The 27,205-nt window shown below is 40.4% G+C and overlaps 2 protein-coding genes across 5 annotated transcripts in view; one reads left to right on the top strand and one right to left on the bottom strand.

Moving 5' to 3' along the window:
* Window positions 1-27,205, bottom strand: part of ctnna1 (catenin (cadherin-associated protein), alpha 1) — a 50,622-nt gene that overhangs the window by 11,420 nt on the left and 11,997 nt on the right. For all 4 annotated transcript variants that reach the window (XM_078788246.1, XM_058063022.2, XM_058063023.2 and 1 more), the window contains exons 4-16: window positions 26,192-26,358; window positions 25,807-25,926; window positions 25,054-25,323; window positions 23,652-23,855; window positions 11,791-11,871; window positions 11,500-11,652; window positions 9,444-9,536; window positions 9,016-9,172; window positions 8,728-8,928; window positions 8,048-8,199; window positions 5,026-5,136; window positions 3,995-4,176; window positions 1,433-1,538 (exon numbers count right to left, since the gene is read on the bottom strand). In XM_078788246.1, the coding sequence (XP_078644372.1) occupies window positions 1,433-1,538; window positions 3,995-4,176; window positions 5,026-5,136; window positions 8,048-8,199; window positions 8,728-8,928; window positions 9,016-9,172; window positions 9,444-9,536; window positions 11,500-11,652; window positions 11,791-11,871; window positions 23,652-23,855; window positions 25,054-25,323; window positions 25,807-25,926; window positions 26,192-26,358 (1,997 nt within the window). The remainder of the gene's footprint in view (window positions 1-1,432; window positions 1,539-3,994; window positions 4,177-5,025; window positions 5,137-8,047; window positions 8,200-8,727; window positions 8,929-9,015; window positions 9,173-9,443; window positions 9,537-11,499; window positions 11,653-11,790; window positions 11,872-23,651; window positions 23,856-25,053; window positions 25,324-25,806; window positions 25,927-26,191; window positions 26,359-27,205) is intronic.
* lrrtm2 (leucine rich repeat transmembrane neuronal 2) lies at window positions 14,584-17,917 on the top strand. Its single transcript, XM_058063026.2, has 2 exons — window positions 14,584-15,235; window positions 15,868-17,917. Exons 1-2 carry the CDS (start codon window positions 15,034-15,036, stop codon window positions 17,514-17,516), a joined length of 1,851 nt encoding a protein of 616 aa, XP_057919009.2. The 5' UTR covers window positions 14,584-15,033; the 3' UTR covers window positions 17,517-17,917.

Below are 27,205 nucleotides of genomic sequence, written 5' to 3'. Positions count from 1 at the left end.
TGTTTGTGCTCATATAAAATATGCTGAACATATCAAAAAAAAGTAATCTCGTCACCAAAATCCAACACATTCAGGCTTCAGTTCCACCGATAACCACAGTCACACACCTGCACAGTCGCCCATCTGTTCTCTTTTGGGGATGACACTTTTTTAATTGAATTGAATAAGCGTCTTCAAAAACTGTGCCATTGAGGCGGAAGAGTAGTTTGCAAACACAGCTCTTCTCTAGTTGGACTATTCCAATGCAATTAGGTCAGACACTGACATTGCTAGAAATGTGGACCGGCAACGCTGGGCGTTATATTTGACATTACTTGTATCTAAATTCATTGAAGACCACTGCTCAAATTTGACTACATGCACTTTTAATCAGGACCAGTCACAGTGAGACGTGAGATTGTGTAGTGTCGAGACAAACGTTCTAGATATACCTCTCGCATATCCTTCCTAAGGATCTAAGAATGTATAATAAGTAGGTCATTTTTTGCCACGTTCATGTGAGCGATGCGCCTCTCTAAGGCTGTTCCCTTTAGGAAGGCACAAAGAAGCGCATTGCAAAATTGGTACGGTTTATGTTGTAAGCAGTGGCATGTAGTCAAGAGAGGCGGGTGGGGCTCATGATGAAAAATACTAAAACTAGATTGCGTGTGAAAGTAGCGGAAATGAGCAGGAAAGGTGTGTGTTGAATAAATTTAGCATAAAACAAAAATGTTTGTCATGTAACATCAACGTCCAGACTGCGTTGAACAGTTTGATGTTAAAATAACATAATAATTGATATACAAGGCTATACAGTATGTTCTTAAACTACACCCCAACCACTGCAGACATGCCTCATAAGCATAATTTGTAGCAAGGTTCAAAACTGTGATTTAACAAAAAAAAATTACATTGCAAAAGAACTATATGAGACTCTGCTGAAGACACGAGACGTGAATAAGTTAGGGGATACATCATGTACATCATGTCTCCCAGAGGAGTAGTACAGTGCAAGTATTTAAGTGAAATATGAAGCCATGGATAATTGAATGTGTGTCTACCCTATGTCCGGGACCATCGTCTCATGGGTAAGGAATATATGTTGAGAGATGATGGAATCAGGAGTTGAGGAGTAGGAGGCAAAAGGCCCAGGAAAAAAAGAACGAGTGCTCTGGAGAGAAATTGGTTAAGATTAGTAAGAGTGTCTCATGAATAACAGAAATCATGGCAGCCGTTAACATCAGCAGGACTCTTTACTGTGAGCCTTTTCCAAGAGGTTAAGGCAGATGGTGAAAAAAAAAAAGAGGACAAAAATTAATGAAATTGATCAGGGTGTGAATGTTTGTCTTGTCAGTGACTTCATCAGACCCATATTCGAGTAATTCAAATTAAATATTGACCTGACAAGCAGAAGGGTGCAAAACCTTCAGGTTAAAGGGTAATAGCAACTTACATTGTCGGCAATGGTGCGACCCAACTTGTCCATTCTTGATCCCGCCTCGGCAATCTTCTTGGCAGCACTAATGACATCGGATGTATTCTTCAATGGTCCTTTCCCCCTGGGGAGAAATTTGGCAAAGATCTGTCAGTTCTGTTCTATTGCAACGTCAGCCACCTGTACTGTAGGAACACTTTATCCATGAAAGGACAGATTGTTTTGGAGAGCTGCTACAAAAAGACTAATGACGCCACAGGGATAGAGGATTTTCACTCCAGGTCGTAGTAGATGTGGCATTCTTTCAAAGCAGTGTTCATCCCCGTATGCAGGTTATCAGTGTATCAACATGTCTGCAAGTTCAGCAAGTGACTATCCAGATTCTGCTGCAATCAGACACAATCAGCTGAAAAACAACTTTTGACATGACAGACTCATCAGAGTCTGCTGTTTGGTTGTTTAAGCTTTAAGGTGCACCCCATGCGTTAATTATTCATTTGCATACAAATAAAAAACAATGCAAATTAAAAAGAACAACAGGCCTTAGCTGAGGACATTTTTCAATCACGTAATCCTTTTAGAGGGCATAATTATTGGTTTTCATCAGAGGAATTGAAAGGGGGAGATGTGCATTTTTATTGGTTCGGTACAAAACAACAAACAGAGCAACAACTTATTCACTCTAAATATAGGCAGACCTTACGCAGGTGAAGAAAGCCCTGTGATCAAATCTACCAGAGACATTTGCTATTTTTTTTCCAGGGCCCACAAGGGATTCAGGGGCACAGTTGGCAAGAGACATAAATTGAAGTCAATGCAACTCTCGCAAGGGTAAAAAAAAAAAAAAGAGCCATCTAACCTAGGACAGATGGAATTTTGTGTTCTGCTCACATGTTGTCATAGCTACCCTCCGATATCAGTCCCTCTGATGCGCTGCTATAAAACAAGTCATGGTCCCAGGGTAAGAGGCTACGTGCCATAGCACATAGCAGAATCTATCAAGGGACGAGTCGGTCCCAGCAGGCATAGCTACGAGATTTCAGAGGGCTACTGCGTATAAAAAAAAACACCTATAGGGTCTTTTTTAAAGTTTAAAAAGTGAGTTCAGTTTGAAAAGGGTTGGTTTTCGACTTAAAAAAACATGAAATGTGCCACAGGAAAATGTGAAAACCACAACCCAATTTATGTTGGAGTCGAAGCAAGACAATAACAAAACAGCCACAATAAAGGCCGACATTTTGAGCATTCTTGGCCTACATAGAAATGAAAGCCCCTCAAAAAAAGAAGGAGTAACAATGGGCAGATTTTAATGGGAGTCATCAAGATGTGAGCAAGCCACACAGGACAAAGCCATCAGCTAGCAGCTACCCGGTGCTCTACATCAGGTGGCCCCCAAAATATATTGCATGTCTCTAAGCCGCCAATGCTTTATTCATAAGGGCCAACAGACAGCCATAAGCAATGCAGGAAGTCAACAAGAATCACTCTCACTCTGCAGATTTGTCAGGAGAAAGGTCGAGATCAATTACCTCACTGAGCATTAACCTTGGCGAGGCATTGTGCCGGCTCAAGGTTGAAGGGGTGATAATTTGGGAGAAGGTGGAATTAGCTCGCTACTGACCTTCTGTGTGCTACTATACCATGCAGGCGTGAGGGAATAATGCGAACATATATATTCTTCCCGGCAATCCTTCATATGCTCCCATCTGCTATGTGACTCCATTTTAGCTTTGTTCTCTTAATATGGGACTTGGTTGACTTGCCAAGCACACCCGACGTTATGTTTCCACTTGTGTTCTAATAACTTGTGAATTGTCATTCAGTAAAATCTATTATGTAATAGGCATGGGCCAGTTACCGGTTCAAGTCCCAATCTAAAAAAAAAATGTCGTTAATGGAACGGTCGTGCTGTTGTTGGTCGACATTCCTCGTATCGAGGGTTACCAACTACGGAGGTGTGATTCAGAACATGACCTGGAAATGGAAGTTGGTGGAAAAGTGTGACCGGCACATTTACCACAATAAATATGTATACTTTTTTGAGTGTGTATTTATATATTGTGTTGAGACTTTAATTACGAATTAGCTGCGGTAGACTGCATTTTATTTATTTAGAAAGAATTCTGTAATTTTTTCGTGATTCATTTTAAATATGTATGTTCCAATTTTTCTGTTTTCTATTATATGGTTTAAAATGACTGACTTTGACTTTTTGTCTTTTCTATAAAATAACAAATTTTTGAGTTGTAATTATAATATCGTGAAGCCGTGACATTTTTGTCCAAGGTTATGACAGCATCGGAATCTCATACTGGCCATGCCTACTATGTAGACAATTATGGCTGATAAATTGTGGTGCATCAACTTAAGTTTTATTTTGCTAGAGAAAGTATCCTGAGGCACATATAGGCTGCCTTTCTTTGTTTGGAGGAATAGAAAATAATGCCAATTAAATGAAAACTTTGCTGTCACCAATTACTAGAACATGATCTCATGGTTGCAATATGTCCACCCGAAATGCAGGTATGTATTTGTATATGAGGGTATGGTTGTTAATTGACAGATGAGAGTAAAACTCACCTGGTGAAGTCTGTCATCTCCATCATAATCATGCACATCTGCTTGGCCAAAACGATGATGTCATTGCCGCTGTCGTCCCACTTGGATACCTCAGCATCCAGCTTGCTCTTCTCCTCCTGGAAGCTGGCGACTTGTTCTGCAATCTTCGCCTTCTGTTCTTGTGGCAACTGAGCCATGATAGCCTAAAGCAGGGAATAGCAGAAGCATGTTTGTTCCTTCTCTCTATGTATGGTTTGGAAAGTGTTTCTACAACATGGTGATATGGTGCTATGGGAGACCACAGGTTAGATCCTCCAGATCAAGATGGTTCAATACATTTGTGTGTGCAATGATTCCAAAGATCGGATTTGCTTTTCTAACCAAGGTTCTTGTAGGGGGAAAAATGCTTTAGGCATTGATCAACACCAGTCATAATCAACATTTACACATGAAAAGCTTAACAAAACTCTTTGCCTCTGGCTGCCACAGATCAATACATGGAGATTTCTTCAGCACTTTTCAATATCATGCACAAATCTATTCAGCACAATTTCCATCCATCTATGTGGCATGGACAATTGAAGGACAGCTTCCAAACAGGCAATCAGATCTATCATGAATGCGCTGGAAAGGTCAGTACAGGAAACACTTAAGGAGCAGTAAATCAATGCAATAAATACAATTCTCTTTGTGAAGTCGCTTAGACTGAGAACGACCACTTTCATATACACAATAATTCTAACAATAACTTGAATATACAATAATCCCTATTTTATTTGTGCTAACCGGTTCCAGACCCGACTGTGGTGAGTGAATTTCCACAAAGAAGGAATATTTTCATAGTTTAGCATTATTAGAGCCCCAAGACATGAAACACCCACATAGTCACACCTTGACGTTGGTATTACCCAATATAATAGATACTGTATAATCAGAAAATAAGCAATTATTCATCAGGAAATTTTACACATCACAGTGTCATGCCAATAACGACATCGAGGTTAATGTTGTGCGTTAACTGTAAAGCTTTCGGATAGAAACTACACACTCACCCGTGCACTCTGGCCAGCAATGAGCTGGTCATCTTCTGTCTGCACGCTGGTCCTGCTGCGAACATCAAAGTCTTCGGTTTCAAAGTCTGAGTCGTCCAACTCTTCTGGAGTCTGTAAAAGGACATGGTTGGAATGGGTAAGGTACATACAGTTTGTGAATCTGGGGAAAAACTGAAGTAGTAGTAGAAGTAGAACAGAAGAAGAAGTATTCATGTTATATACTTGAATTCTTTTTCTGATGTGTTGTTATGAAAAGGAGAAACGGGCAATATCACAAGCAAAGGTTTGACTTCGGAATTCCATCTGCAACCATGTAAGATTTTACCCTTCTTGAGTGCGCTACTTTATCCTTGAGCCTACTCAATCATCCAATATAAACAATTCATTCTGTATTTACACAAATCATTATTCGTAATGGTCTCAATACCATCCCAATCTGCAACGGCGTTGGAGCGGTCCCGCCTAAAAATAACTGATGGTCTCTGACTAACCACGCTCTTGTTTTACGGAATGTAGAGCCGTTCACGGCGCAGAGGGAATATTGGTATGGTTTCCAGGTACAAAGCTATACTGAGTCACAGGCATCTCTTTCAAGTCAGACAATGCCGTTCAGTGGGGCATAGCTATCACCTGCTGTGGCCTGAGCGGCAGATGAATGTGGGAGGCTCACAAATGATAGCTCGTGGTTGGCAGCCAAAAGCCCCCATTTCTGAATAGTCTCCATGTCAGTTAGCACTTTAAGAACATGGTCCTGGTTTGTTGCAATCACATTAAATGTCAAATGATTACATTTTAATCAAATTAATCAGCCTTCAAATGAATGATTAATCACCCTTTCCAATTGTTTTCCAAATTTATAAAAAAAAAAAAAAACATGAATTAAATAAAGCTAAAACACACCAAGCATTGTATCTGAACATTTGAATCACACCTTTACCGTGTTGTTATGAGTAACACCACTTTCACAACTCCTATACGCTTCAGGCACTCGAAACGACTCCTAGCGAGCCAACCAACCAGCCAGCGAGCTAAATAGTTAGCCTCATATTTATTTCTTCTGAAGTTAAGAAGCCAAAACCTTACCACATCCACACATAATGGGAGGTTAACCTCTTTCTCCCACTCTCATCATGTCGTACATGACATGGTTGACTTCATGCAGTGTTACGGTAATGTAATAAGTTTAAACAAGATATCAATATAGAATTCCACTGTACGAGATGTATCCAAGCTGAGTATTTGACATGGAATTACTGGAAGTTTTTATTTCATATTCATAAAAGCAAACTGGAGCTCCACTTTTTGTATGCTGTGACACATACGAACGGCACAAAAGCATCAAGTTGAAAAGCACTGGTGCCCTTTGTGCCATCTTGAGCATTATTAAGTGAAGCAACAGCTGCCCCACGTTTCTCTCAGTCAGCAGCTCTCAGACTTATGATACTCTGATGTCTGGAGGGCATACTGTTTGATGTCACTGCAGGAGGGAAGATTGTTCAGTCCAGCTGTCAAATGCAGTCTGAACTCCAATTTTGTAAGGTAAAGGTCGGTTGGGCGGGGGGTGTCTCAGTCCCGTGTTTGCCATGCCTTTATAGTACTGATCTTGAGTCTAAGCAGAATTGTGTAGCCTTTGCCTATACGTTTGTCTTTCATGTTTTTATTAAGCTAAATCCCCTATTTTTACCATTAAGTGTCATCTTCATATTGACAATACTAATTAATTGTTTTCCATTATGAATGCTTGTTCAATGTCAATGAAATGTGGAATGGCAATTTCAACAATGCCAAAATATACATAGAACCAAAGATCCGGTTCGGAGCACGTTTTGTATCTAATTTCTGCTTCTTTTATGAACGCACCACGTCCCACATCCAATTTTTTGTGGCCAGTCATTGTCACCACACATTACAGCCTACTTCTAATGCTTGTACATTTTATACCACTCGTAGTTTGTATTGGTCAAACTGAATCTTTTAACCTTGTTGATTACAAGAGAAGCTGGGAAGAGAACCTGGTAAGTATTCCACCCCATAAATATATGTATGTATATACACTAAACGGTCACTTTCTGTTCAAACTAAACTGTTAAAGTGTCTTTTGAATGACCCTGAATGTGTGTGAAAACAAAATTACAGGAGACCATTTTTGGACAATGTTGAGATTTGAGGGAATACAAATGCCAAGAATTTCACAGTGGGATACTAATTTGACTCTTTGTGGGTGTTGGGGACCCATGTTTGTTTACAGCATATAACACATTGGAGAAAATGAGTGCTTAATTTGCTCGGCCTAACACACCTTCAACACAATACAGGTAATGTCGCCGCAGAGCATTTTTAATCAAAATTTCTGCCGATATTTATTAATGTAGTACTATTCTAATAGTGTGGTACATTTCTACTGTTATGATTATCTTGGCATTGGTTATAACTACTTTACCATCCCAACAATCATTGTGCACATGTAAACATGCATGCTTATGCAGTCGCACACAGCATTGCCACAGCTGCTCACTGTCCATGTTTCTTACGTTTCTGACACTGAAGGTTGCTTTGGGATGCGGCCACTGTCATGATGTGTAAGCTTGAAATGTTTTTTTTCTCCTTTATGATGGTAGAAAGGGGGTGCCTGTCTAACGGCGTGTGTATTGCAGCATGACAATGTGTTTTCTTTTTTCTTAAGTATTTAAAAAAAACCTTGTAATTTGCATGTGGCAAATTGCATGTGGCAATAAGTCATTTATATATCATTGGCTGAGTTACTGGTTATGTTTCACAGTCAAAACTCACGTAAAGATGTATGCATTGGGTTAAAGAATGCTAGGATGGAGGTTTGCCTGCAGGAGAAAGTCACGGCAGCGATAACAGAATGGCATAAACAACTGAATTATAAGGCTTCTTTTGAAATGTTGCCGTCACATCTAATCACACATTCTTACACAGCATACATTTTCACATAGGTACAAGGTAGAGTACAACCAAAGTGTCAAATTGAATGAGGAACCCGATATGTGCAACTCACCCTGATCATGAGTACAGCCTTGCGAATGTCTCGAATGCCATCATACACAAGACGAGAAGCATCAATGAACTCATTCTCATCGACGGGCTGTGAGGGGTTTGCACTCAAGGCCTCCACTGCAGACTCAATTTGTTCTGTGAACCGTGGCATCACTGAGGGAGGATGAGATGAAAGGTGGGAAAAGACAATATTGAGGAAGATTCTACACAGTGAAGATGGGCCAATGCAAACACAGGCTAACCACTGACCAATCACAATTCCCAGTCACACGACAAAAGCCAAGACAGACAAGTGTATTTTAGTACAGGTGATGGCCTTATATTTCATTATGCTGCTATGGATATTACAATGAAAGAGACTGACATGTAAGTGGTAAAAATGAATGAATGAATGAATTATAGGACTTTCTTGGAGGAAAAAAAAACTACCCCGAGAGCTATCAAAGAAGCTTTACAATCCGTGCTCTTCCAAGTAAAAGACTAGTTTATCAGTTTAGCTTTCCAAACATTGCCACTTAGTTGGTAAGTGGGTGTCAAACAACACAAATTGTGTGTTTACACAGTTGAAGAGGGACTAGGCTTTTGTTGCTACATTTGAAGCAAATAGAGCATCTTTCTTCTCCTCGTGATTTGGTTCTATTTTAGTCTGTACACCACTACGTACTCATGTTTGTGCTGTACCTGTGTCGGTGAGGAGCTTGGTGGCCTCCAAGACTTTCTCTGTGTAGACCCCGGGTTCATAATTGTCCATTTCAGAAGTGACCACATGGACCACTCTGGCAGCACGGCCTCGAATGGCCCCTGCTGTGCGATCCAAACCGTCCACGTCTTTCTCTTGCAGAGCGATGACACACTTATTCACATCCTCCAGGATGTGGTTCTCTGGGGAAACACCATTGTAGTTGCAGTTCCACATGAACGTGTATCAATTATTGCATATTTTAGCAGGAAGTGCCAAGTGCCACTCACCAGACACACAAAGGAAGTCGTCGATGGAGGTTATGTCATCAACAGCATCAGTGAGGACTCTGACCTGCTTCTCCCACTGATCTTTGAACAAATCCATATTGTCTTGGGCAACCTTACTGTTGGGCTTTGCGGCGAGGGCCAAAGCTGCATTAATCACCTGTAACCATCCAATTACAGTCATTATGGCTTCCTGAGGTAGATTGTATTAACTGTTATATTAGTCACACACCATGCAGAATACAAGTCCAAGGTGGAAATTCTATGGCCGTATTTCCTTACATGGTTGAAATAAAAATGATTACCTTCACTATACGTGAACAAAGTCATTGTTATGATAGTAGTTATAGTAATTTCTAGTAATTCCTTTCATTATGGTCCGCTGTGGTTCGGCAGCTGTGTTACAAAGTGTGTGCAAACAGTAGCTGTACCTGAGGACAAAGAGTTTCCAGTTGGGATGCCGCCATCCGAACCAGCTTCACTCCCTCCTCATTGTTGGAGATGGAGCAAGCCAAGTTGGCCACCTTAACAAAAAAAAAAAAATCACACAAGACAGAAAGCACACATGGGTACAATGAAATAACTGAAAAAGTTCAGCTTTTTCTTCAAGACTCCAACAAATTAATCGCATGCAAAATAACTTCCAAAAGTTTTTTTTTTTTTTTTACATCTTCCAGGGAACTGTTTCTAGAATGTAGGCCAGAGGCTTTGTTTGGCATATGCTAGCAGCAATGCAGACAGAACGGCTGGGATGAGACAAACTGCGCCAAAGCGGGATTATCTAGACAGTAGTGTGCTGACATGTAATCTATTACAAAGACCTACACAACCTGAGACCTGTCATTTGTTTCTGAAAATGCAACTATACACTAGTTAAAATTTGACTTGCTTCCTAAAAAGTACATACTTCTGAAAAGGTCGTGGCTCTATTTAGATGATAGACTTTCAAGATGAATGTGGGTCAGTCATAAACAAATGTGTACAAACTAATGGACCATTTGCCTTTGGGCCACTAACTCGTGGGCTCATTATTAGAGTAGAACGGTGCAACATAAATACTGGTTTCGGCAATGGACAATTTTGGGGGCAAGGCTTCCCAACGATGAATTGAGGATCTTCTACATCTAACACATCAGTCTGTCAGTCCATTTTGTGGAGCTTGAGCCGATCCCAGATGACTTAATCACACGGCTGAATTAATACCTTTCACTCAACCAAACATATTTTAAATTTTAAAGCAGCAGTGCTAACCAGTGTTACCAAAATAAAGAAAAGGGACTAGAAAAATAAACTAGTAGGCTCTGTTTCCAAAGCACTTTCCCCAAGAGCAGGGGTCGCCAACCAGTCATCATTCAGACTTACCCAGCCAATCACGTGTCACCGTTTCAAGGCAAGCACCCAAAGCCTGGCCGGAGGTGCTAGTACCAACCAAAAAAACAATAATAATAATAATATTGAAATATGGGAGCCTAGATCTTGCATAGAGTTCACGGCCGAGACCAGGGATTTTGGGCTCAAAAAGGTTGGTGACAACTTCTATAGAGTCTGCTACATAAACATGAAATAGTTATTAGAAATTACATGTGTAGATATAAAAGGGTATAACTGTTCAGGTATCTCAACTCTAATTAAATTGATTGGAATAAATGAAGTATAAATGTTTTTGCAACCCTAAAGAAAGAAAATAAGCAGTAAAGACTTCCATGAATAACATTTGTCATGTCATATCTGCAGATTTCGCTACGAACAATCAGTTCTTCATGCAGTCCCCAGTAGCCTCATTAGAATCATCATCACAAAAGGTCTTGACACACAAGGATCTTTAAAGTTGAGTGAGTTTTCAGGATCTGTCCTGTTTTTGCTTTTTAAATTGCAAAATGAACTCGTGACACAACCTACTTTCAAACGAAAGCAATGATTTTTCTTACATGGCTATACGATACAAGCTATACTAAAAATGAGGGGACGGCCTGTCAGTGTCATGTCTGACAGGGAGGTGTTCCTTGGCAAATTTAAAGGTCTCCTCCCCAGTGCAGTGTCCCCTTCCCTTCCAATTCTCTTACTTTTTTTGGGGCAAAAGCTTATGCTACTCTGCTCTCACTGGACTAACCAATGCATCTAGACTCATGGTCATCCGCCCATGGGGAGACGTCCCATTTGAAATGTCAGCATTTGACGCTCAGACATGGGCATTCAAGGAATTGAGTGGAAGTACACTAATGAGGTCAGCAAGTCCTGCCTCTGGCTTGTTGCTGCTGCAAAGTCATCACTTTGTTGCGTCTCGTCTCTTCGTGTTCTCAAGAAAAAGGCAAGGATTTGCACGGTAAGAAAATTAACAACCGCTTTTTATATAATTGATCACTTTATGTTTGTAAAGGATAGGGCCATTTTCTTTTTTTCTTGGAAATGCGTTTCCTAACTTTAACTACATGTTGCAAGTTGGTGCCCGGCGGTCTTAATTGGAGTTGGCGCAACATCGTACATTACCTCAATCAGCTTGTTGGCATGCTCGCGAAACACCTGTGCGTACTCCTTGACTTCCTTCTCGTTGCCATTCTTTGCCGCTTCAATCAGAACCAGAAGGGGTACATTGGTTTCCAAGAATGAGTCGGAGACGTGGTCCATTACAGCTTTGCGTAGCTGTAGAGGAAGAAACAGAAAAGAAAATGGCAACGTTTTCCAAGTGAATACATGATATGCTTCTTATTCACTTCTACAATGACGGCTGTACTAAAGGAAAGTAAATGGTTCAAAAATCTCAATGGGGAAAAAAAAAACCTGTCTGCGAAGGTCTCTTGTTTTCTTTGTCATCCTGTCAATGGCTGTGTTCAGAGCATCACTTCTGTCCTTCCTGCCGGCCTGAAAAGAAAACATGGGAGAATCATGGGCTGCATTGTAATTACTTTGTTTGGTGAGATAATCCCAATCAAGACCACAAAGAACAACAATCAATTTATATCCTCCCTAAGGGCAATTTCATTTTATATGGTACTGAACATGCATCATAACCAAATCACCCATGTTCTTATGGGCATGCACCAAGGGCATGATGCAAAAAAAAAAAACAAACAAAAAAACAAGCTGCTTTGTTCATAAATCAAACTCAAGGACCCGGGGCGAGATGTGGCCTGCCACACTATTCATATTCCCAAGTCTGGGAATAATGTGCGTCAATAATGCACTTCATCTTTTCATTCTAAATGTTTGATGTTCCAAGCTTTTTATTTTGAAAAACGCATACTCATTTCAAAGCAAGTTATCAATGTGTTAGTAAAGAATATACAATAATCAAATGCAATTATGTAATATCGTCACAAGATTTCATATTTCTATTGGTACATACTGATAGTTACAAGTGGCCCTCAATGAAAACAGGTTAGACACCCGACATATGACACAGGGAACGAGGTTTAGCAAAATAACTAGTTGAAATACTATACTACTTACTTTAAGGCTACAATCTTTAAATTATGTACAGAAACATTGCAACACTTTTGGCAGAAAGTGCTAAGCAGTAGTCAAACTCTAACCACCGTTCCCCACAGAGCGGAGAAATGTTCAGCCTCATTCTGTAAACTGCTCAAGTGGAAGTTACCACAACTAAGAACTCTCTCTCTCTCACACACACACACACACAGAAGCTGGATCGCAAACACACTGCAAGACAGAGGACAGAGGCAGAACATTAGTAAGGTTGCAGAAAAATGAGATGGACACAAAAGGACAACAAGGACCCAGTTAAGTTGCGGTCTTTCACCCCCTTTCTAATGTGCAAATCAGCTGCAACACAGGAGCATGGACCCGCCCCATCCCCCAGTGCCCTTTGCTCGCCCAGAAGAGTGGGGGTTGTGTACACAGCTAGATGCAAAGGGAGCTCCCATAGCATTAATCCTCAGATTTTTTTTTTTTCCGGTTGGATGCAGTTCTGTGGTAGGCCTTTAGTCAGCTCTGCCCCTTGTCTCGCAATCCTATTTCATTCATGCCTAGCCTATATTTCATTTCCACATCAGAGGGTTCGAAAGCACTTCTTCAGGTGCTTATTATGGAGGCAGTTTCTCTGTGGCATCTTTTATGGTTCTTAAGGGACTCTATCCATCTCTTTTAGGACAGACTTAAAAACATCTCTTCTCCACAGAAACACTTCACTGCTGGATTACGGTGTTAAAAGTACGCTCTGTCGGTAAAAAAAAAAATCGCTTGTTGACTAAACGTGCTTTTATCCCTCAATGAAATGTGTACCCCCGCGTCCATTCTGCAGCGCCATCTTAGTGGGTGGCTATCATAGTCGTTTTGAAGAGTGACAGTTACACGCTGGTCAGCAGACAGTGGAAGTCGCAGCCAGGGAGGTATTAAAATGTTAATATACAAAATGCCATTAAACTGACAAACAAAGTAATGAATATATGTGCGTTGTACAGCTTGTGAAGAGAAGTGCAGTGCAAGCTATTTTTTGTATAATTATAATAGTTTGTAATTGTTTTTTTTTTAAAAGATGAGCAAAGCTCTCGGAATGTTCTGAATTCTTTTTAATATTGTACTCAACACATCAATCTGGTTTTGCGGCTGTCGCTGGTCATTTTGCCACATTGTGTTTCAAGACTTTATTGATCAACAACCAATTTCACACCAACCATGGATCCATCCATTGTGGATCCATCTTCTATAATACCCTGTCCTCATAAGGGTTGCAGGTGAGCTAAAGTCTATGCCTGACAAGAGGCACTACACTCAACGCCAGTCAGCAGCAGACCAATGTCACACAATCGACCAAATTCGGAATCAATTCCTCTATTAAGCCCATCTGTAGTGCTAATACACGATCGTACTTAGGGAGTTCCAAATCTAGTCAACTGCGATAACATTAATACCCGTTAAATATGAATAAGTAAGAAAAAGTAAGATTTGTCATGCATTTTATTTCAGTGCTCCAAACAGGGTCAAAACAATCAAGCCCATTTGTTGAACGTCACGGAGTATTTGAATTATTTAATTTCACACTGTGGTACTTAGCTAGTATACTTAGCAATGACAGACGTGTTCTAGTCATGTATTAATTGCATTTTTTACACCCTCATGCCAGTGCTTTAACATTAAAGCACTGTACTCCGGATATGTAAATTATGAATAAAAGCTTGACATTCAACTTCTATAATGTGCTCCCGTTGAGACTTGGAAATGGAACACACTTATTGCTCAGCCGTCCTTGGTGTTTGCTGTCAAAAAACATACTGCAAACTGTGTCAAGCATTAAGTTGTTTTGTCTTTATGGGCAGCAGACATTATATATATAAGCATGGAGACCGATTGTGAGGCGATGCTTAGATTTACGGCTGTGGTTAATTTCAATAGCAGGCTACCGCAACACGTTCAAGGTATCAATATTCTCATCGTGACAAGCCGGTGGGAGGAAAGGGGGATGGAAGAGGGAGTTGGAGGAGGACTGGAGGTACACAAGCGGTGTGTATGAGACAGAGTGCAACTGACTGAGTGAGAGAGAGCAAGAAAGAGCGAGAGAGAGAGAGGGGGTGTTTGTGTGAGTGGGTGAGAAAAAGAGAGAGAAACAGTAGTGATGGTCGACGCCAGGCTGCCACCACTCTGTAGCAGTGAGTGGCTGCAACAAAAAGCACAGAATAACATCTCCGACTCCCTGCTCGCCTTTTTCTCTCTCTCCCTGTGCGTCTCAGCAAGCAGATGAGGGCTCTGCTCACAGCTCTGCGGAGGCTATGCTGGGACTTAGCCGGCGTCGGGAGCAGAATCTTTGGATGCCATCAACAAGTTAGGGTTGGAGGGCTACGGCCATGAAAGAAAAAACACTCGCTCTTTAAGTAAGCGGCTGAGCTGACATCTTTGCGGTGGAAAGAAAGGGGTAAAAAAAATAAAAAAAAAAAGAAGAGGGGGAACGGACGAGGAGGAAAACCATCGGAATCACAGTGACTGCAACTGATCAAGTTGAAAAATATATAAAATACTTCAAGGATTTTTGTTGGATAGAGAAGCCTATTCAACACTCTTCGGGATTGTATGGGACGGAGAATAAAAACAGGAATAAACATCTTGGGACATGGAATTTTATATTTGGTTTCATTTGCGTGGGCTCACAACCGCTTCGTTTGGGCTTTTTCAAGGGGGCTCTTTCCCTTTGGATTTTTTTCCCATGTGGTTGCTCAAAAAGTCTGCGGAGAAGGACAGTTGAATGCAGCTTCCGATGTGCACAAAAGAATGGGTAAGTTAGTCTCTTTATATAGGAGGCGGTGAAGCAAACAAACGGAAGCTCTTTATAGCCCAATCTATTCCAGCATGCCTCATTTTTCCCTTCGTCACCAACTGCAATTGCTTGTCAATTTATTGGTACATATGGGTGATAAACTATGGTAGTTTATATATAATCCAAGTGTTCCGACAGCAAGGCAATGTTTTCTGTGTTACTTCATATTTACAGTGGGTCTTGAATAAGAATGTATTTGAAATTGATGAATTAATTAAAAATGGCTCTAGTTCCTGGTACTGTACTTGGTTATGGTGAGATAGGTGTTCCTGATGTTCTGACCACCTGATTTATTACCATAGGCTTGGACTGTACACAGTTACTGAAGAATCACAGCATTCTGCACAATACAGTTCTCAGTACAAATAATTTGCATGAAAGGATAACTCAATACAGAGTGGCTGTATATGATTGTATATATGACATTAGGAGCATCTATCATACTGAGTGGAATTGAAATTCTTAAATAAAAAAAAAAGTTAAATGTTGTATTGGGAAAGAAGTTAAAAAGTAATACAGCTGAATTCACAGCTTTAGCTTGGATTAGCTTTCTCCCTCATGTTCATTTTCTTATCTTCAAATCCACTCAGGTTTTCATTCAAGGTGGCCATTGGTGGGATCTGCACCAGCGGCTCTTTGTCTGTATTTGATCAGCATGCTCCTTGTGTGCCTGCTGCCTTCTGCATCATGCACAACCTGCCCTCAAAAATGCCGCTGTGAGGACCTGCAGTTCTACTGCGACACCCAGGGACTTCAGGCACCCCCAGATGGCGTGGACAAAGGAGCCCTGGGGCTTTCGCTACGGCACAACAGCATCAATGAGCTTAGTCCTGATCAATTCTATGGATTCAGTCAGCTCACCTGGTTACATCTCGACCACAACCAGATAACCACGGTTCAAGAAGATGCCTTTCAAGGGCTCTACAAGCTGAAGGACCTCAATCTGAGCTCCAATCGTATCACCAAGTTGCCCAATACAACCTTCATCCACCTCATCAATCTCCAGATTTTGGACCTGTCCTTCAATCAGATGACCGCTTTGGAACCGGAACTGTTTCATGGATTAAGAAAGCTCCAAATACTCCACCTCCGCTCCAATTTACTTCGCACCACACCTGTTCGGGCATTCTGGGACTGCCGCAGCCTGGAATATCTTGGCCTGAGCAGCAACCGTCTACGGAGTCTAGCTCGAAATGGTTTTGCTGGGCTCATTAAACTCAAAGAGCTCCACTTGGAGCACAATCAGTTGACAAAGATCAACTTGGCCCATTTCCCACGCCTCGTTGGGCTCCAATTTCTGTACCTGCAGTGGAATAAGATCAACAACATCACATGCGGCATGGAGTGGACCTGGACGACTCTAGAGAAGCTGGACCTTACAGGAAATGAGATTCGCGTCCTGACACCAGACATATTTCAAACTCTGCCAAATATAAAGATTTTGCTGATGGATAACAACAAATTAAGCAGTCTCGATGCCCAGGTGATGGATATGTGGCAGTCTCTAAGTACTATTGGGCTGTCGAGCAACCTCTGGGAATGTACCAAAAGGATTTGCCCTCTGGCCACTTGGCTAAGCACCTTCAGGGGAAGGTGGGAACATTCCATTCTCTGCCATAGTCCCGAATACGCCCAAGGTGAGGAGATACTTGATGCTGTGTACGGATTCCAACTTTGTCAGAATTTCTCAGCACCGGTTGTGCAGACCGTGAGTACAACCACAGACGTGACTACGGCTGCAGAGATGACGAGCTCCTTGTTTGGAATTATGCAGCCAATCCCGACGCAGGACTATGCAGAGGATTTTGGGAGCTTTACCACAGTCACAGTCACAACCACAACCGCCACAACACAAACACCTGTCATTTTTCAAGCAACCACCACTGCAATGGAAGAGGCAGCTGTAACAGATGACTTCTCCATTATGGACAACACTGTTATGACTCATAGGGTTATCATGGGGACTATGGCTCTTCTGTTTTCATTCTTTTTCATCATTTTTGTTGTATATATCTCACGGAAGTGCTGCCCTCCTACCCTGCGCCGGATACGCCACTGTACCGCTATTCAGAATCGCCGACAGATGAGGACCCAGCAGCGGCAGCCTATGGCTGATCTAGCCACACAGGTGCCCTATAATGAGTACGAGCCCAGCCACGAGGAAGGAGCGCTTGTGATCATTAATGGCTACGGGCAGTGCAAGTGTCAGCAACTGCCTTATAAAGAGTGTGAAGTATGAACTGGTATTTATTTCAAGGGCATATGGTTTGCCATTTGACCATATGATGATACAGGGTTTGCTTTTTGGATTAATTTTCCAGTTAAATGTAAAGAAATTTCTACTTTCTGGGATTTGTGAAAACATGACAAATTCTTATTACGCCAATGACAGATGGGGGACGTGGCAGTTATCTGGGGGGTGGGTGGTTGTAGAGATAGTCATAAATTTATTTTTCTATGAATGGAAGTTTGTTCGTACAAGGCAGGGGCAATCATTTTAAAACAACAAAAAAAAAAGATTAACTGTGAGATCCGTTTCAACAATGTCTCAAAATTCCTCAGCACAGAGCAAATATTTAGCCGAATGACACTAAGCTACGTGGAGAAACTTTGTCTTTCTTTTTTGAAGATATTACAAAATCAAGTTTTTACCCACACCGTGGAAACTGCAAGCAAGCCAACATACATTTGGAACTACAAATTGACTACAGTGGAATGTCTAGAGATGTCAAGTTAAACAGCTGTATTCACTTCAAAAGAAAAAAGACATACCTTATTTTTGTCAGATTATTGTTTTTTTCTGGGGGAATCTATTCATCTTAGATGTATGATCCAAGAAAGGCATGAGCCCGTTTGTAAAGGTTTCCGTTTGTTGTCACACTGATCTCCAACTCAAATTACAGCTGACAAGTCGCTATTTTAGCATTCTCAATGAAAACCAATGACTGGGAGAGTTTCCATTCTTGCTGTTGTCCACGTGGATCGTGACGGTAATAACTAGGAAAGGCATAAAAGACAGGGGGGCTATATTCATGAAATTCTGTCTGTTGGTATCTTTTTCCATGATTGAACAATGCTTGCAACCAGCAACTCATAGTGATTTGTACAGGTAAATAATTTAGCATTACAGGTTCTAAAATTCTACTTAAAATAAGGGAAACAAGGGGGGTCTGACAAAATTTTTGTCCTTTATGGGGGTACATGACAGAAAATAATTGAGAACCACCGGGCTAATGTGTAGTGTAAATGCCAGATTGGGGACCAATTCATTCTAGAAGAAAAAAAAAACCTTCCCAGTACCCCAGGCTCTTTACTCCTAACACACTAATCAGGACTGACAGCCCCAAGATTGGACCAATTAAGGCAAGGCAAAAGAATCAAATATTCTGTCGCCCACACCAGTGATCTGGCAACAATTTGCTTGTCCGGACACTCAAATATAGTGTTATTATAGTCACTCTCTATATCACACAAAAGCATTAAAAGAATATTATAGGATGGGCTAGAACATTTTCCAGGCTTACAAATAACGCATAATATGACAGTTATGAGTTGTGTCAACCTAAAGTCCGGTCAATGCCGTGAAAACAAATTGAGATCAAGTGATAAGCAAACAGCAAGCCTGGGTCAGGACACATTTGTATGCAGGAGGGAGAGGATGTGCATTAGCATCAGACTAAAGCTGCTGCTGCTGCAGCTCCGCACTTCTTTGTGCTCAGTTTGGGGGCGGAGGTGTGGGGGGGGGGGCAGGGTGAAGGAGAGCAAGATCGAGAGGAACTGATGCAGAACAGGAAAGAAGCAACTAGAGGTAATATGCGGTATTAGGTTATGACTAATGTGCATAGTTCTGGTTATTGAAATTAATTTGATCAATAAATACTGAGTGACAACATTTTGCCATAACACTTTCACCACTTGTAAACTAATGTTGAAACTTTTGGCAAATTCCGAGAATGCATCTCAGTTTATATCAGGCTTTGTGCCCGTCAAATTTTGGTTTGGTCCTTCCAAATAAATGTTTGTGTCAATGTGTCAGCATATGGTCATGATATGCCTACAAACGTTTTGTGTTTTTTTTTTCCCCCCAATACACCAAGAATGGTTTCATTTCTTATTTGAATTAAAAAGGAGAAAACAATGCACTGCACATACACTGATTTCCAAAAAGTTAAACTGGTCTGCTGTGTCTCTACTTTGGTTTACCTTCAGCTTCGCAACGCTTACTACAGCAGCCCTTTTAACCTGTCTTGCATGTTTAAAAGTCAAAATTTAGTTACCAGTTTTGTCACCCGGGAGACAGAAAGACATTTCTGATAGAGCAAAAGTTCAGATCACGTGGAATTCCAATCAATTTTCAGCTATTATTTGACATTTCACTGTTAAACTATGGTTGTAACAAGTGACTGAAAAGCCACAACATTTGTAGAAATATGCATCCCTTTGCACTTTGGCTCTTTGTAAAATGTTTCTGTTTCCTCTTGTCACCCTCTAGCTCTGGTCCCTATCTTGCCTAAAAAATAAAAAAAAATAAAAAGGAAAAACAAGCAAACAGGTCCCCTTCCTCTCGCACCTAACATTTTTGTGCAAAATGAATGCTTTGCATTTTTGTATTGTACATGTACAATTTCATATCTGTATAGTGGATAAGATGTGCCAACATGATCAAAAATATCCCCCAAAACAGTATATTTTTAAATAAAATGGTTAAAATTACACTGTACTTGAGTTCTCAAAATGTGCTTTAGTTCACTTCATCACACTTACTGGCACATATCTTTTGGAAATACTTTTTAAAGCATTTCTCCTTATCGATTTCATACAGTTGACAGCAGCAAAGGACAAAAAAATACTAACATCCTATCCAGTGTACATTAACACAAGATGATCACTGCCAATATATTGAAGAAAATATCTGTATTACAAAGAGAAACCTCTGAATTTGACATTTACACTGAACTGTCGTTTTTATTCACATTAAACTGGGGCACTGGCTCATTTGGCTGACACACAAAAGATTTTTTTTTTTTACACAAGAATACCGACAGCCACTAATTTATTTATCCTATATTACCACATATTCAATTCAACCCAAGAGATGGGACAAAAACACATCAGACTGTTAATAAAACCTGACTAGAATGTTCCAAATGTCTTTTATAAGGGTGTACTAAATCACTGCTAATGAAATATGGATGTGCCATATTGAAAGAAGCATTGGATTAGTACAGAAACAATATGAAATCACACAGAATGTCTAGTCCCAGCATCAGTCTCTGTTCTACACCAGGGCTCAAGTCTGTAACACTATGAACTCTTTGGGCAAATAACAGCCTGGACTGTGCAATATCATACAATATATATGTGTCATAACGGGCTAACATGTCCATAAGGGAATGTGGGGACCCCTGAAAATTTTCTGATAGGAAACATGGTGCAATGGTGCACATGGTCCAGGTCCCCAGGGAATGATCTGTAACAATTTGATGTGATTACATAAGGCATTAGATAGGGAGGGTGCTGCTGCCAGCGATAGTGGTTCATTCAAGTGCCAGTAGGAATGCCTTGCTACTCTGCACTGTACAGTTTCCCCTGTGGAGCGCAGAGAAGCTACGGCTAAGCGGTGCTTACCAGTGAGCTTTGGAAGACATGGCAGACAAACTGACTGAGGCCCAGTCTGAAGTACAACTCCATTTAGTGTTTTTTACCTTGGCATTTGGTTTACTGACTGCTGTAATGGTTCATATTGGGACTTGACTTAAATATGTATGGATAAGATATGGATGTATGTATCGCCTTCCTCCTGACAGTATGATTTATAATTAACCCTGTCTAAAAACTTGACCAGTATATTCACTTGAAAATGAGCCTTTAATTGGTCTCCTGACCTTAAATAACTTTTGCAGAGTATTCCAATTTCTCGAGATGCACCTGAATATGTGAAATCACCAAAATGTTCCGGTGTTATACTGACATTTATTAGTCCTAATAAAAAGGCAACTCTAATCTTATACTCCTAAACGAGTACCCCAACAAGCCAACACAATCAATACTAATTAGTTTTCTACTGTTTGATAAAGCTGTTAATTGACAGCGTTGTATTTATCTATTTAAAACAATATTACAGGTAAATAGCAGAACTGTTAGTTGCTTTCAAAGTATTTGAATCACCTAATTCACGTATTTTATGATGAAATAGAAGTGTTGAGGCATACTATTTTGATGCTTCGGTGGCTGGAGGTTTATTTTTCCACAAACTAAATTAAGAGAGATTGCTGTATAAACATTCTACATCTGCAAATTTAAAAATGAAAAGAGTCTGCAGGGTTTTGACACTGAATGACTTAAAGATACACACACATATACTGGAAAAACTGCAGAAAGAACTGCTTGAGAATAACAGACAGTAAAAGCCTCGGACAAAGAAAAAGGGTCAAACCGCAAATATCAGACTTGTCCATTAAAAGTTGAGGGCAAATGTAATGTCAGCAGCTTAATATGTCAAATCAACCAAGCATCACTCTATTTAGCAAAACCGCAACACACACACACACACAGAGCGAAAGATGCATTATTAATAAATAAAAAAGTGGCAGAAACACTTATACTCAACATATGTCATGCCAAACTGTCATGACAATATGTAACAAATGAGGTCATACCATGTGGCACTGCCAGGGCAACATTGCCACCTCTCACCACTCGTGGCTGAGTTAGTCACTTTACATAACCATCATTAGGAATATACACAATTCCATGGAAGCTCACATGCAAAATGTATGCCATCTTAAAGCAATTGACAAGCTTTAATATTCTGTCCTGAAGATGGGAAATGTGTTGTTTTACCATAGTTCCCATATATTTGCTTTTTGAGGAGGTAAATAAGATATTTTAACATTTTGTCCCAGTGGTATATTACAACAGCAGATTGGTAGTACAGATGGCAATGCGATTATGAGAAACGAAGACAATGCTCTGGCTACAACACACATGCATTCTGTTACAAATCACAATCGGCTTTATTCATTATGTTATGTTACCATACTAGGAATTGACTCCTGTCAACATCACTCTGTTACAAAAAATATATTATAATAATAATAAAAGGGGAACTGCACTTTTGGGGAGTTTTACCCATCATTGAAAATCCTTATGTGAAACATCAACACATTTCTTTGGATTGTGAACAATGTGCAAAATTCCAAAAATGTGCAGTTCCCCTTTAAGCCCATATAGTTTCATGACAACTGTGTATTTCACCTTTTCAGGAGCCACAAACACGGTTGTAAAGCCTATCATAAAAACACACCCTTTACACAGCAATCGCTGTAGATATCCAATTTATGCTTTGGCATGTCAAACAGATCTTGTCCATAATGCCTTTGTGTGTACATTAATTGCAAAAGGTGGAAATGAGTGCGACTGGGCTGCTCATGTCACGCACTTATGTAGCACGGTGAACGGAAGCACACCTGACTGGAAACGGCTCAAAATGATACACTTCACAAGATTATATATGCTTTAAAAAAAAGTGACCATCTGCCCCTCAATTTCTTGCACGACATCAAGTAACTGAACTCTACATTTACATGCCCTTTGGTTCAGAGGCGTGGAACTTGACTTGCCCACACATTGCCTTAAATCCAACCCATCAATCACCTCTGGGATGCACTAGAATGGAAATTGTGATCTCACAAAAAGACGAAAATGAAAACAAAATCATGTACAATGTATTCCCCAGAGCAGTTTGAAAGCCGCCGATGCTGCAAAGGAAGAATAGAAGGCATTTGGACAATATTTTCCTGCCATTTTGCTTTTCCGTCAATGTAACATGTTCACCCTTAGAGTATGTCCTTCAGCCAATGGTAACACCAAACTAATCAAAAGATCCATCCAGCTATTCTGCAATGAAGCTTCATAGCAAAATACCAAACCGAACCGAAACATATGGACTCATACATGGCTTGTTATTTTCCATTCCATGTGAACACACTTTACAAAACACAGAACAAAGCCTAAAGGGGGTGTTTACACTTGCATGCATTTTGCGGCAATGTGTGCCTTTTTATGGCACGCCTAAATAGCGTGAAGACTAGTTTGTGCACCGTTTGCGCTCTGCTTACACATAAATTACGCACTTGGCACGCCATTTGTGACTCCCGCTTGGCTTGTTTACACTCTTTACATCTAGTGCATGGCAACAGGAGGTGCAACACCAATTGTTCCAGCATGGGTATATGCATTGTCACTTCCCGCATCCGTGAAGCAGTCGTGGCGTTATTTGGTACAGCTGTGTCCCACCTGACACCACGCAACAGCAGGCATCATCCCTAAAGAGAAAAGGGGGGGAGGGAATAAAGAATAAAAACACACTCACATTGCCCATGTACTCCGACAGCAGATCCTGAAGAGCCTGGCGCACTGAATTGCATTCGGCCACGATTCGCTCCCTGCGATCATCTCGTGTGCACGAGGAGTCGGCCATGAGGGCAGCACCGCTGATGATGCTTTCAAGGCGTTCCTCCAGGGACGGACGAAAGCGCTCCTCACTAAACGCCAGCGGGTCCACAATGATTTGTTTCTGTCGATGAAGATCAATAAGAGATTTATTAAAAAGTTATACAAAAAAGTTGTGGAGGCAAAAAAAAATAAAATAAAATACATAAATATCTAACAATTCAGTTGTTACAATTGTAGTTTATTATTAGGCACAGAGCCAAATCAAGTCCCTTACACTCCATCTAATCTGTCCTCCTCTGGTTTAGTGTGACATCGCCATGGCAACACGCATGAGAGACACAAACGAAAGGCGAAAAAGAGACAGATATAAATGTGGGTGCAGTGGCGTAGATGGGAGGGCATCTACTAATTCTGCCTCACACTTCCATTTCACCAATTTTTGGCTATGACTTATACATGCCATCAAACGGAATTTTACAGTCCATCCCTGAACACACAAACACGATAACCAAACATCAATTGTGAACAAAAAATACATTGTATTATTGTTTGTAATGCACTGCTTGAAAGGTTAAACAGGTGTCAAGAGATCTATTCCGATTATGTCAAACCTGTGCTAAATTCAATTAAGAAACTATGTTAACAGTAAATTTACCACAATATCAACTGCTTTAACTCTGTTTATAAGATAACACACAAGACGGGATACCTAAAAATTCTACAAAGAACAAAACTCCATTTGAACATTCCTGTGATGCTTCCAAAAAAATGAATGGTACGAATGTAGAACGATGATATAAGGGTCAAGCTTTGGGAGAGTAAGAGGAGATATTAGTTGTTTAGTTCAAATAAAATAAGAATTGTAGTTGCTTTTGTAAATGCTTTCCAATAAACAAACCCTATGCTGTGGGTATGAAAGAGACAACCAAGCAGTTAGGATCCATCAAGCAGGTAAAAAATATCACAGTGAGAATGCAACAGCAAGTTGTGCACAATTATGCTGATTACCTAAAGATGCATTGGAAAAGGATTCCTGCAGAACATATTGAACAAATCCAATGAACGCATGATCATTATCTTCACAGTTTAAATACAAATATATTGTAATCAAAATAATGGCTAGTAATGGCTTAATCAGCTACATTTATCACCCCACAAGAGGCTTTTCATGTCAATATTTGAATTTGTTATTTACAATATGACACAGTGTGGTGTGCTTTTGGTACTTTTGAGCAAATCCCTTGCATTTAAAGGAGTAAATTCAAGTCGCTGTTAAAAACAACACTGATATAAGTCAATCTGAAACTATTTTTACTTACATCAAAATTGTTGAGGGCATAGGCGAGCTCTCCGCCACCCGCAGGTTGATTGAGTGCAGAGTCTTCGGTGGTTGTGGCCTGAGCAGCATTGGAGATGCCTGAAACGGCATGCTGCAGTTGCTTGTAGATCAGGTCACGGTTAGCCTTGTAGGCGGCCACGTCAGGGTGCTGCAGGCAGGCGCGGGATGCCGTGTACAGCATGGGGATGTTCTTCTGTAGAACACCGCGAGCTGCAGCCATTTGGTCCTTGTGGTGGGAATCTTTTAGCTCCTTGGTGGGTGCATTAAAAAAAAAAAGACTGGGTGAAAAGATTTGTTGCGTCCGGAGGCTACATTGGTGGGTACTTTATACTAAATTCAAAACAGGCCTGTCATGCCCTTACGTTTAGTGTGACATAGTTTGTTCTGGATGACCTAGATATATTTCTGTCCCCGGCAGTAACAATGCATTCATAATCAGGCTGTTAAAATACGCCTTTGCAATGTAATGTGTTGCTACTGAGACTTCATAGCCTTATGGACAAGCGATAGCAATCACTGGCAATGCTTCATGGATTGTCTTCCTAATGGAGCAATTTTTCTACTGCATAAATATTTACATACCGTATATTTACATAGACAAATATTTGTAAATTTACATTTGAAATTCACAATTGCACAGCACACACGGTGACATTATTGTTTGCATGGCATATGATAGCGATGATCATACAACAGCTAGTGAGAGAAGATACTGATGATTCATATAACATACCTGCTGTCTCTTGGCGGCCATGATGTTCAGCTTGTCGACTTCGGGTTTCAAGGCCTTATACTGGATGCCCAGGTCCTGCTCTGTTCCGGCATTGCGCACTTTCACAAGACTCTCCTCCACCTGAAGCAGGGTTCATACAGAAAGTTACGCCATGCTTTTCAAACATTGCAGTCACTGTATTAAAAACACTTAAAATGAAATACTATGACTTCAAGATTTATTATTATTTATTTGGTAGTATTATTCATAGTGAAAGTTGTGTACATATTGCCAAAATTATATAAATTATTTTCCATGTAAAATAACCATGTGTAATAGCAGGACCGCAATCAGATTTGAGAGAGTAAATATTGATTACGTTGATTAGACAGGGGGCGTCTCTTACCAGTTTCAGCTGCAGCAGAAGTTTGTAGACATCGGACATATCTGCCAGCACCAGCAGATGTGTGACAGCCGATAAGAGGGCTCTGGCGGCACGAACCATATTACCCCTCTTCACAGAAGAGCAGGGGTCTTCAGCAAATTCTCCAGAAGCCTGCCTCATTGACTCACCTGTGAATGTAAAAAAATAAAAATAAAAATCTGTGAGAAGATTTCAGTGGTCTTGCCAATAGTGCTGCCATAACAAAAGCAAATGTACAACATTTATATGGTATCATTAAACCTTTTCTCTATTAGTCTGTTTAATGAAAGACCCCAGGGGAAGGCCATAGATTTTGCCATTAAAATGTATAAAAGGAACATCCAGTGTTCTTTTTATGTACAGTATCTTATATACTGTGCACTAAACAGGTCAAAGCCTCAACAAAAGGCCTACAATCTTGTTTGTCCATCACCATGATTTGTCCTACATTGGCCTATACGGTTGACTGGGCTTATATTGACTTTGTCGGCTTACATTATAAACATCAGTACATCTGTCATAGGTTACATTCATGGACTAATAACACCTTCACTGACTATATTTCATAGTAAATACTGCTGGAAAAGTGTGCGCTAGCGTGTATATAATATATACTGTAAATAGCGAACTGTGATTATGCTCCTGACATGTTAAAAGAATCGGTCAAACAATGCAACTAATTTTACGCATGGACATAATTATGAAATGGGATTAGGCACAAACAGTACAGAAAACAATAAGGAAATCAACGCGATATGAGGCTTATTAGTGAGCTAAATTGACATATTGGCTAAAATTGCATAAGCCTATGCACCAAATTGCACACTGTCACTCAGCACCGAGCCAATGACATTACCTCTGTATGTTCATGCACAGTGTTAATACTAGTGAACAAGGAGGAGGTGAAAGGAAGACTAGAAAATACACATGAGGCGGTGATGGGCATTAGATCGCTATTACTGTTAAGCATTAATGTAGTCATGCTATTTTTTTAAA

The sequence above is a fragment of the Doryrhamphus excisus genome, linkage group LG22, assembly GCF_037039965.1.
Source record: "Doryrhamphus excisus strain RoL-2023G ecotype Guam linkage group LG22, RoL_Dexc_Guam_v1.1, whole genome shotgun sequence".
In the NCBI taxonomy this organism is placed as follows: domain Eukaryota; kingdom Metazoa; phylum Chordata; class Actinopteri; order Syngnathiformes; family Syngnathidae; genus Doryrhamphus; species Doryrhamphus excisus.
This window is presented reverse-complemented; position numbering and strand designations above follow the sequence as displayed.

Coding starts and splice junctions, on each gene's coding strand:
- lrrtm2 (XM_058063026.2), top strand. CDS start 15,034: ATGGGACGGAGAATAAAAACAGGAATAAACATCTTGGGACATGGAATT. Junction 15,236..15,867: donor CGATGTGCACAAAAGAATGG/GTAAGTTAGTCT, acceptor AAATCCACTCAG/GTTTTCATTCAAGGTGGCCA.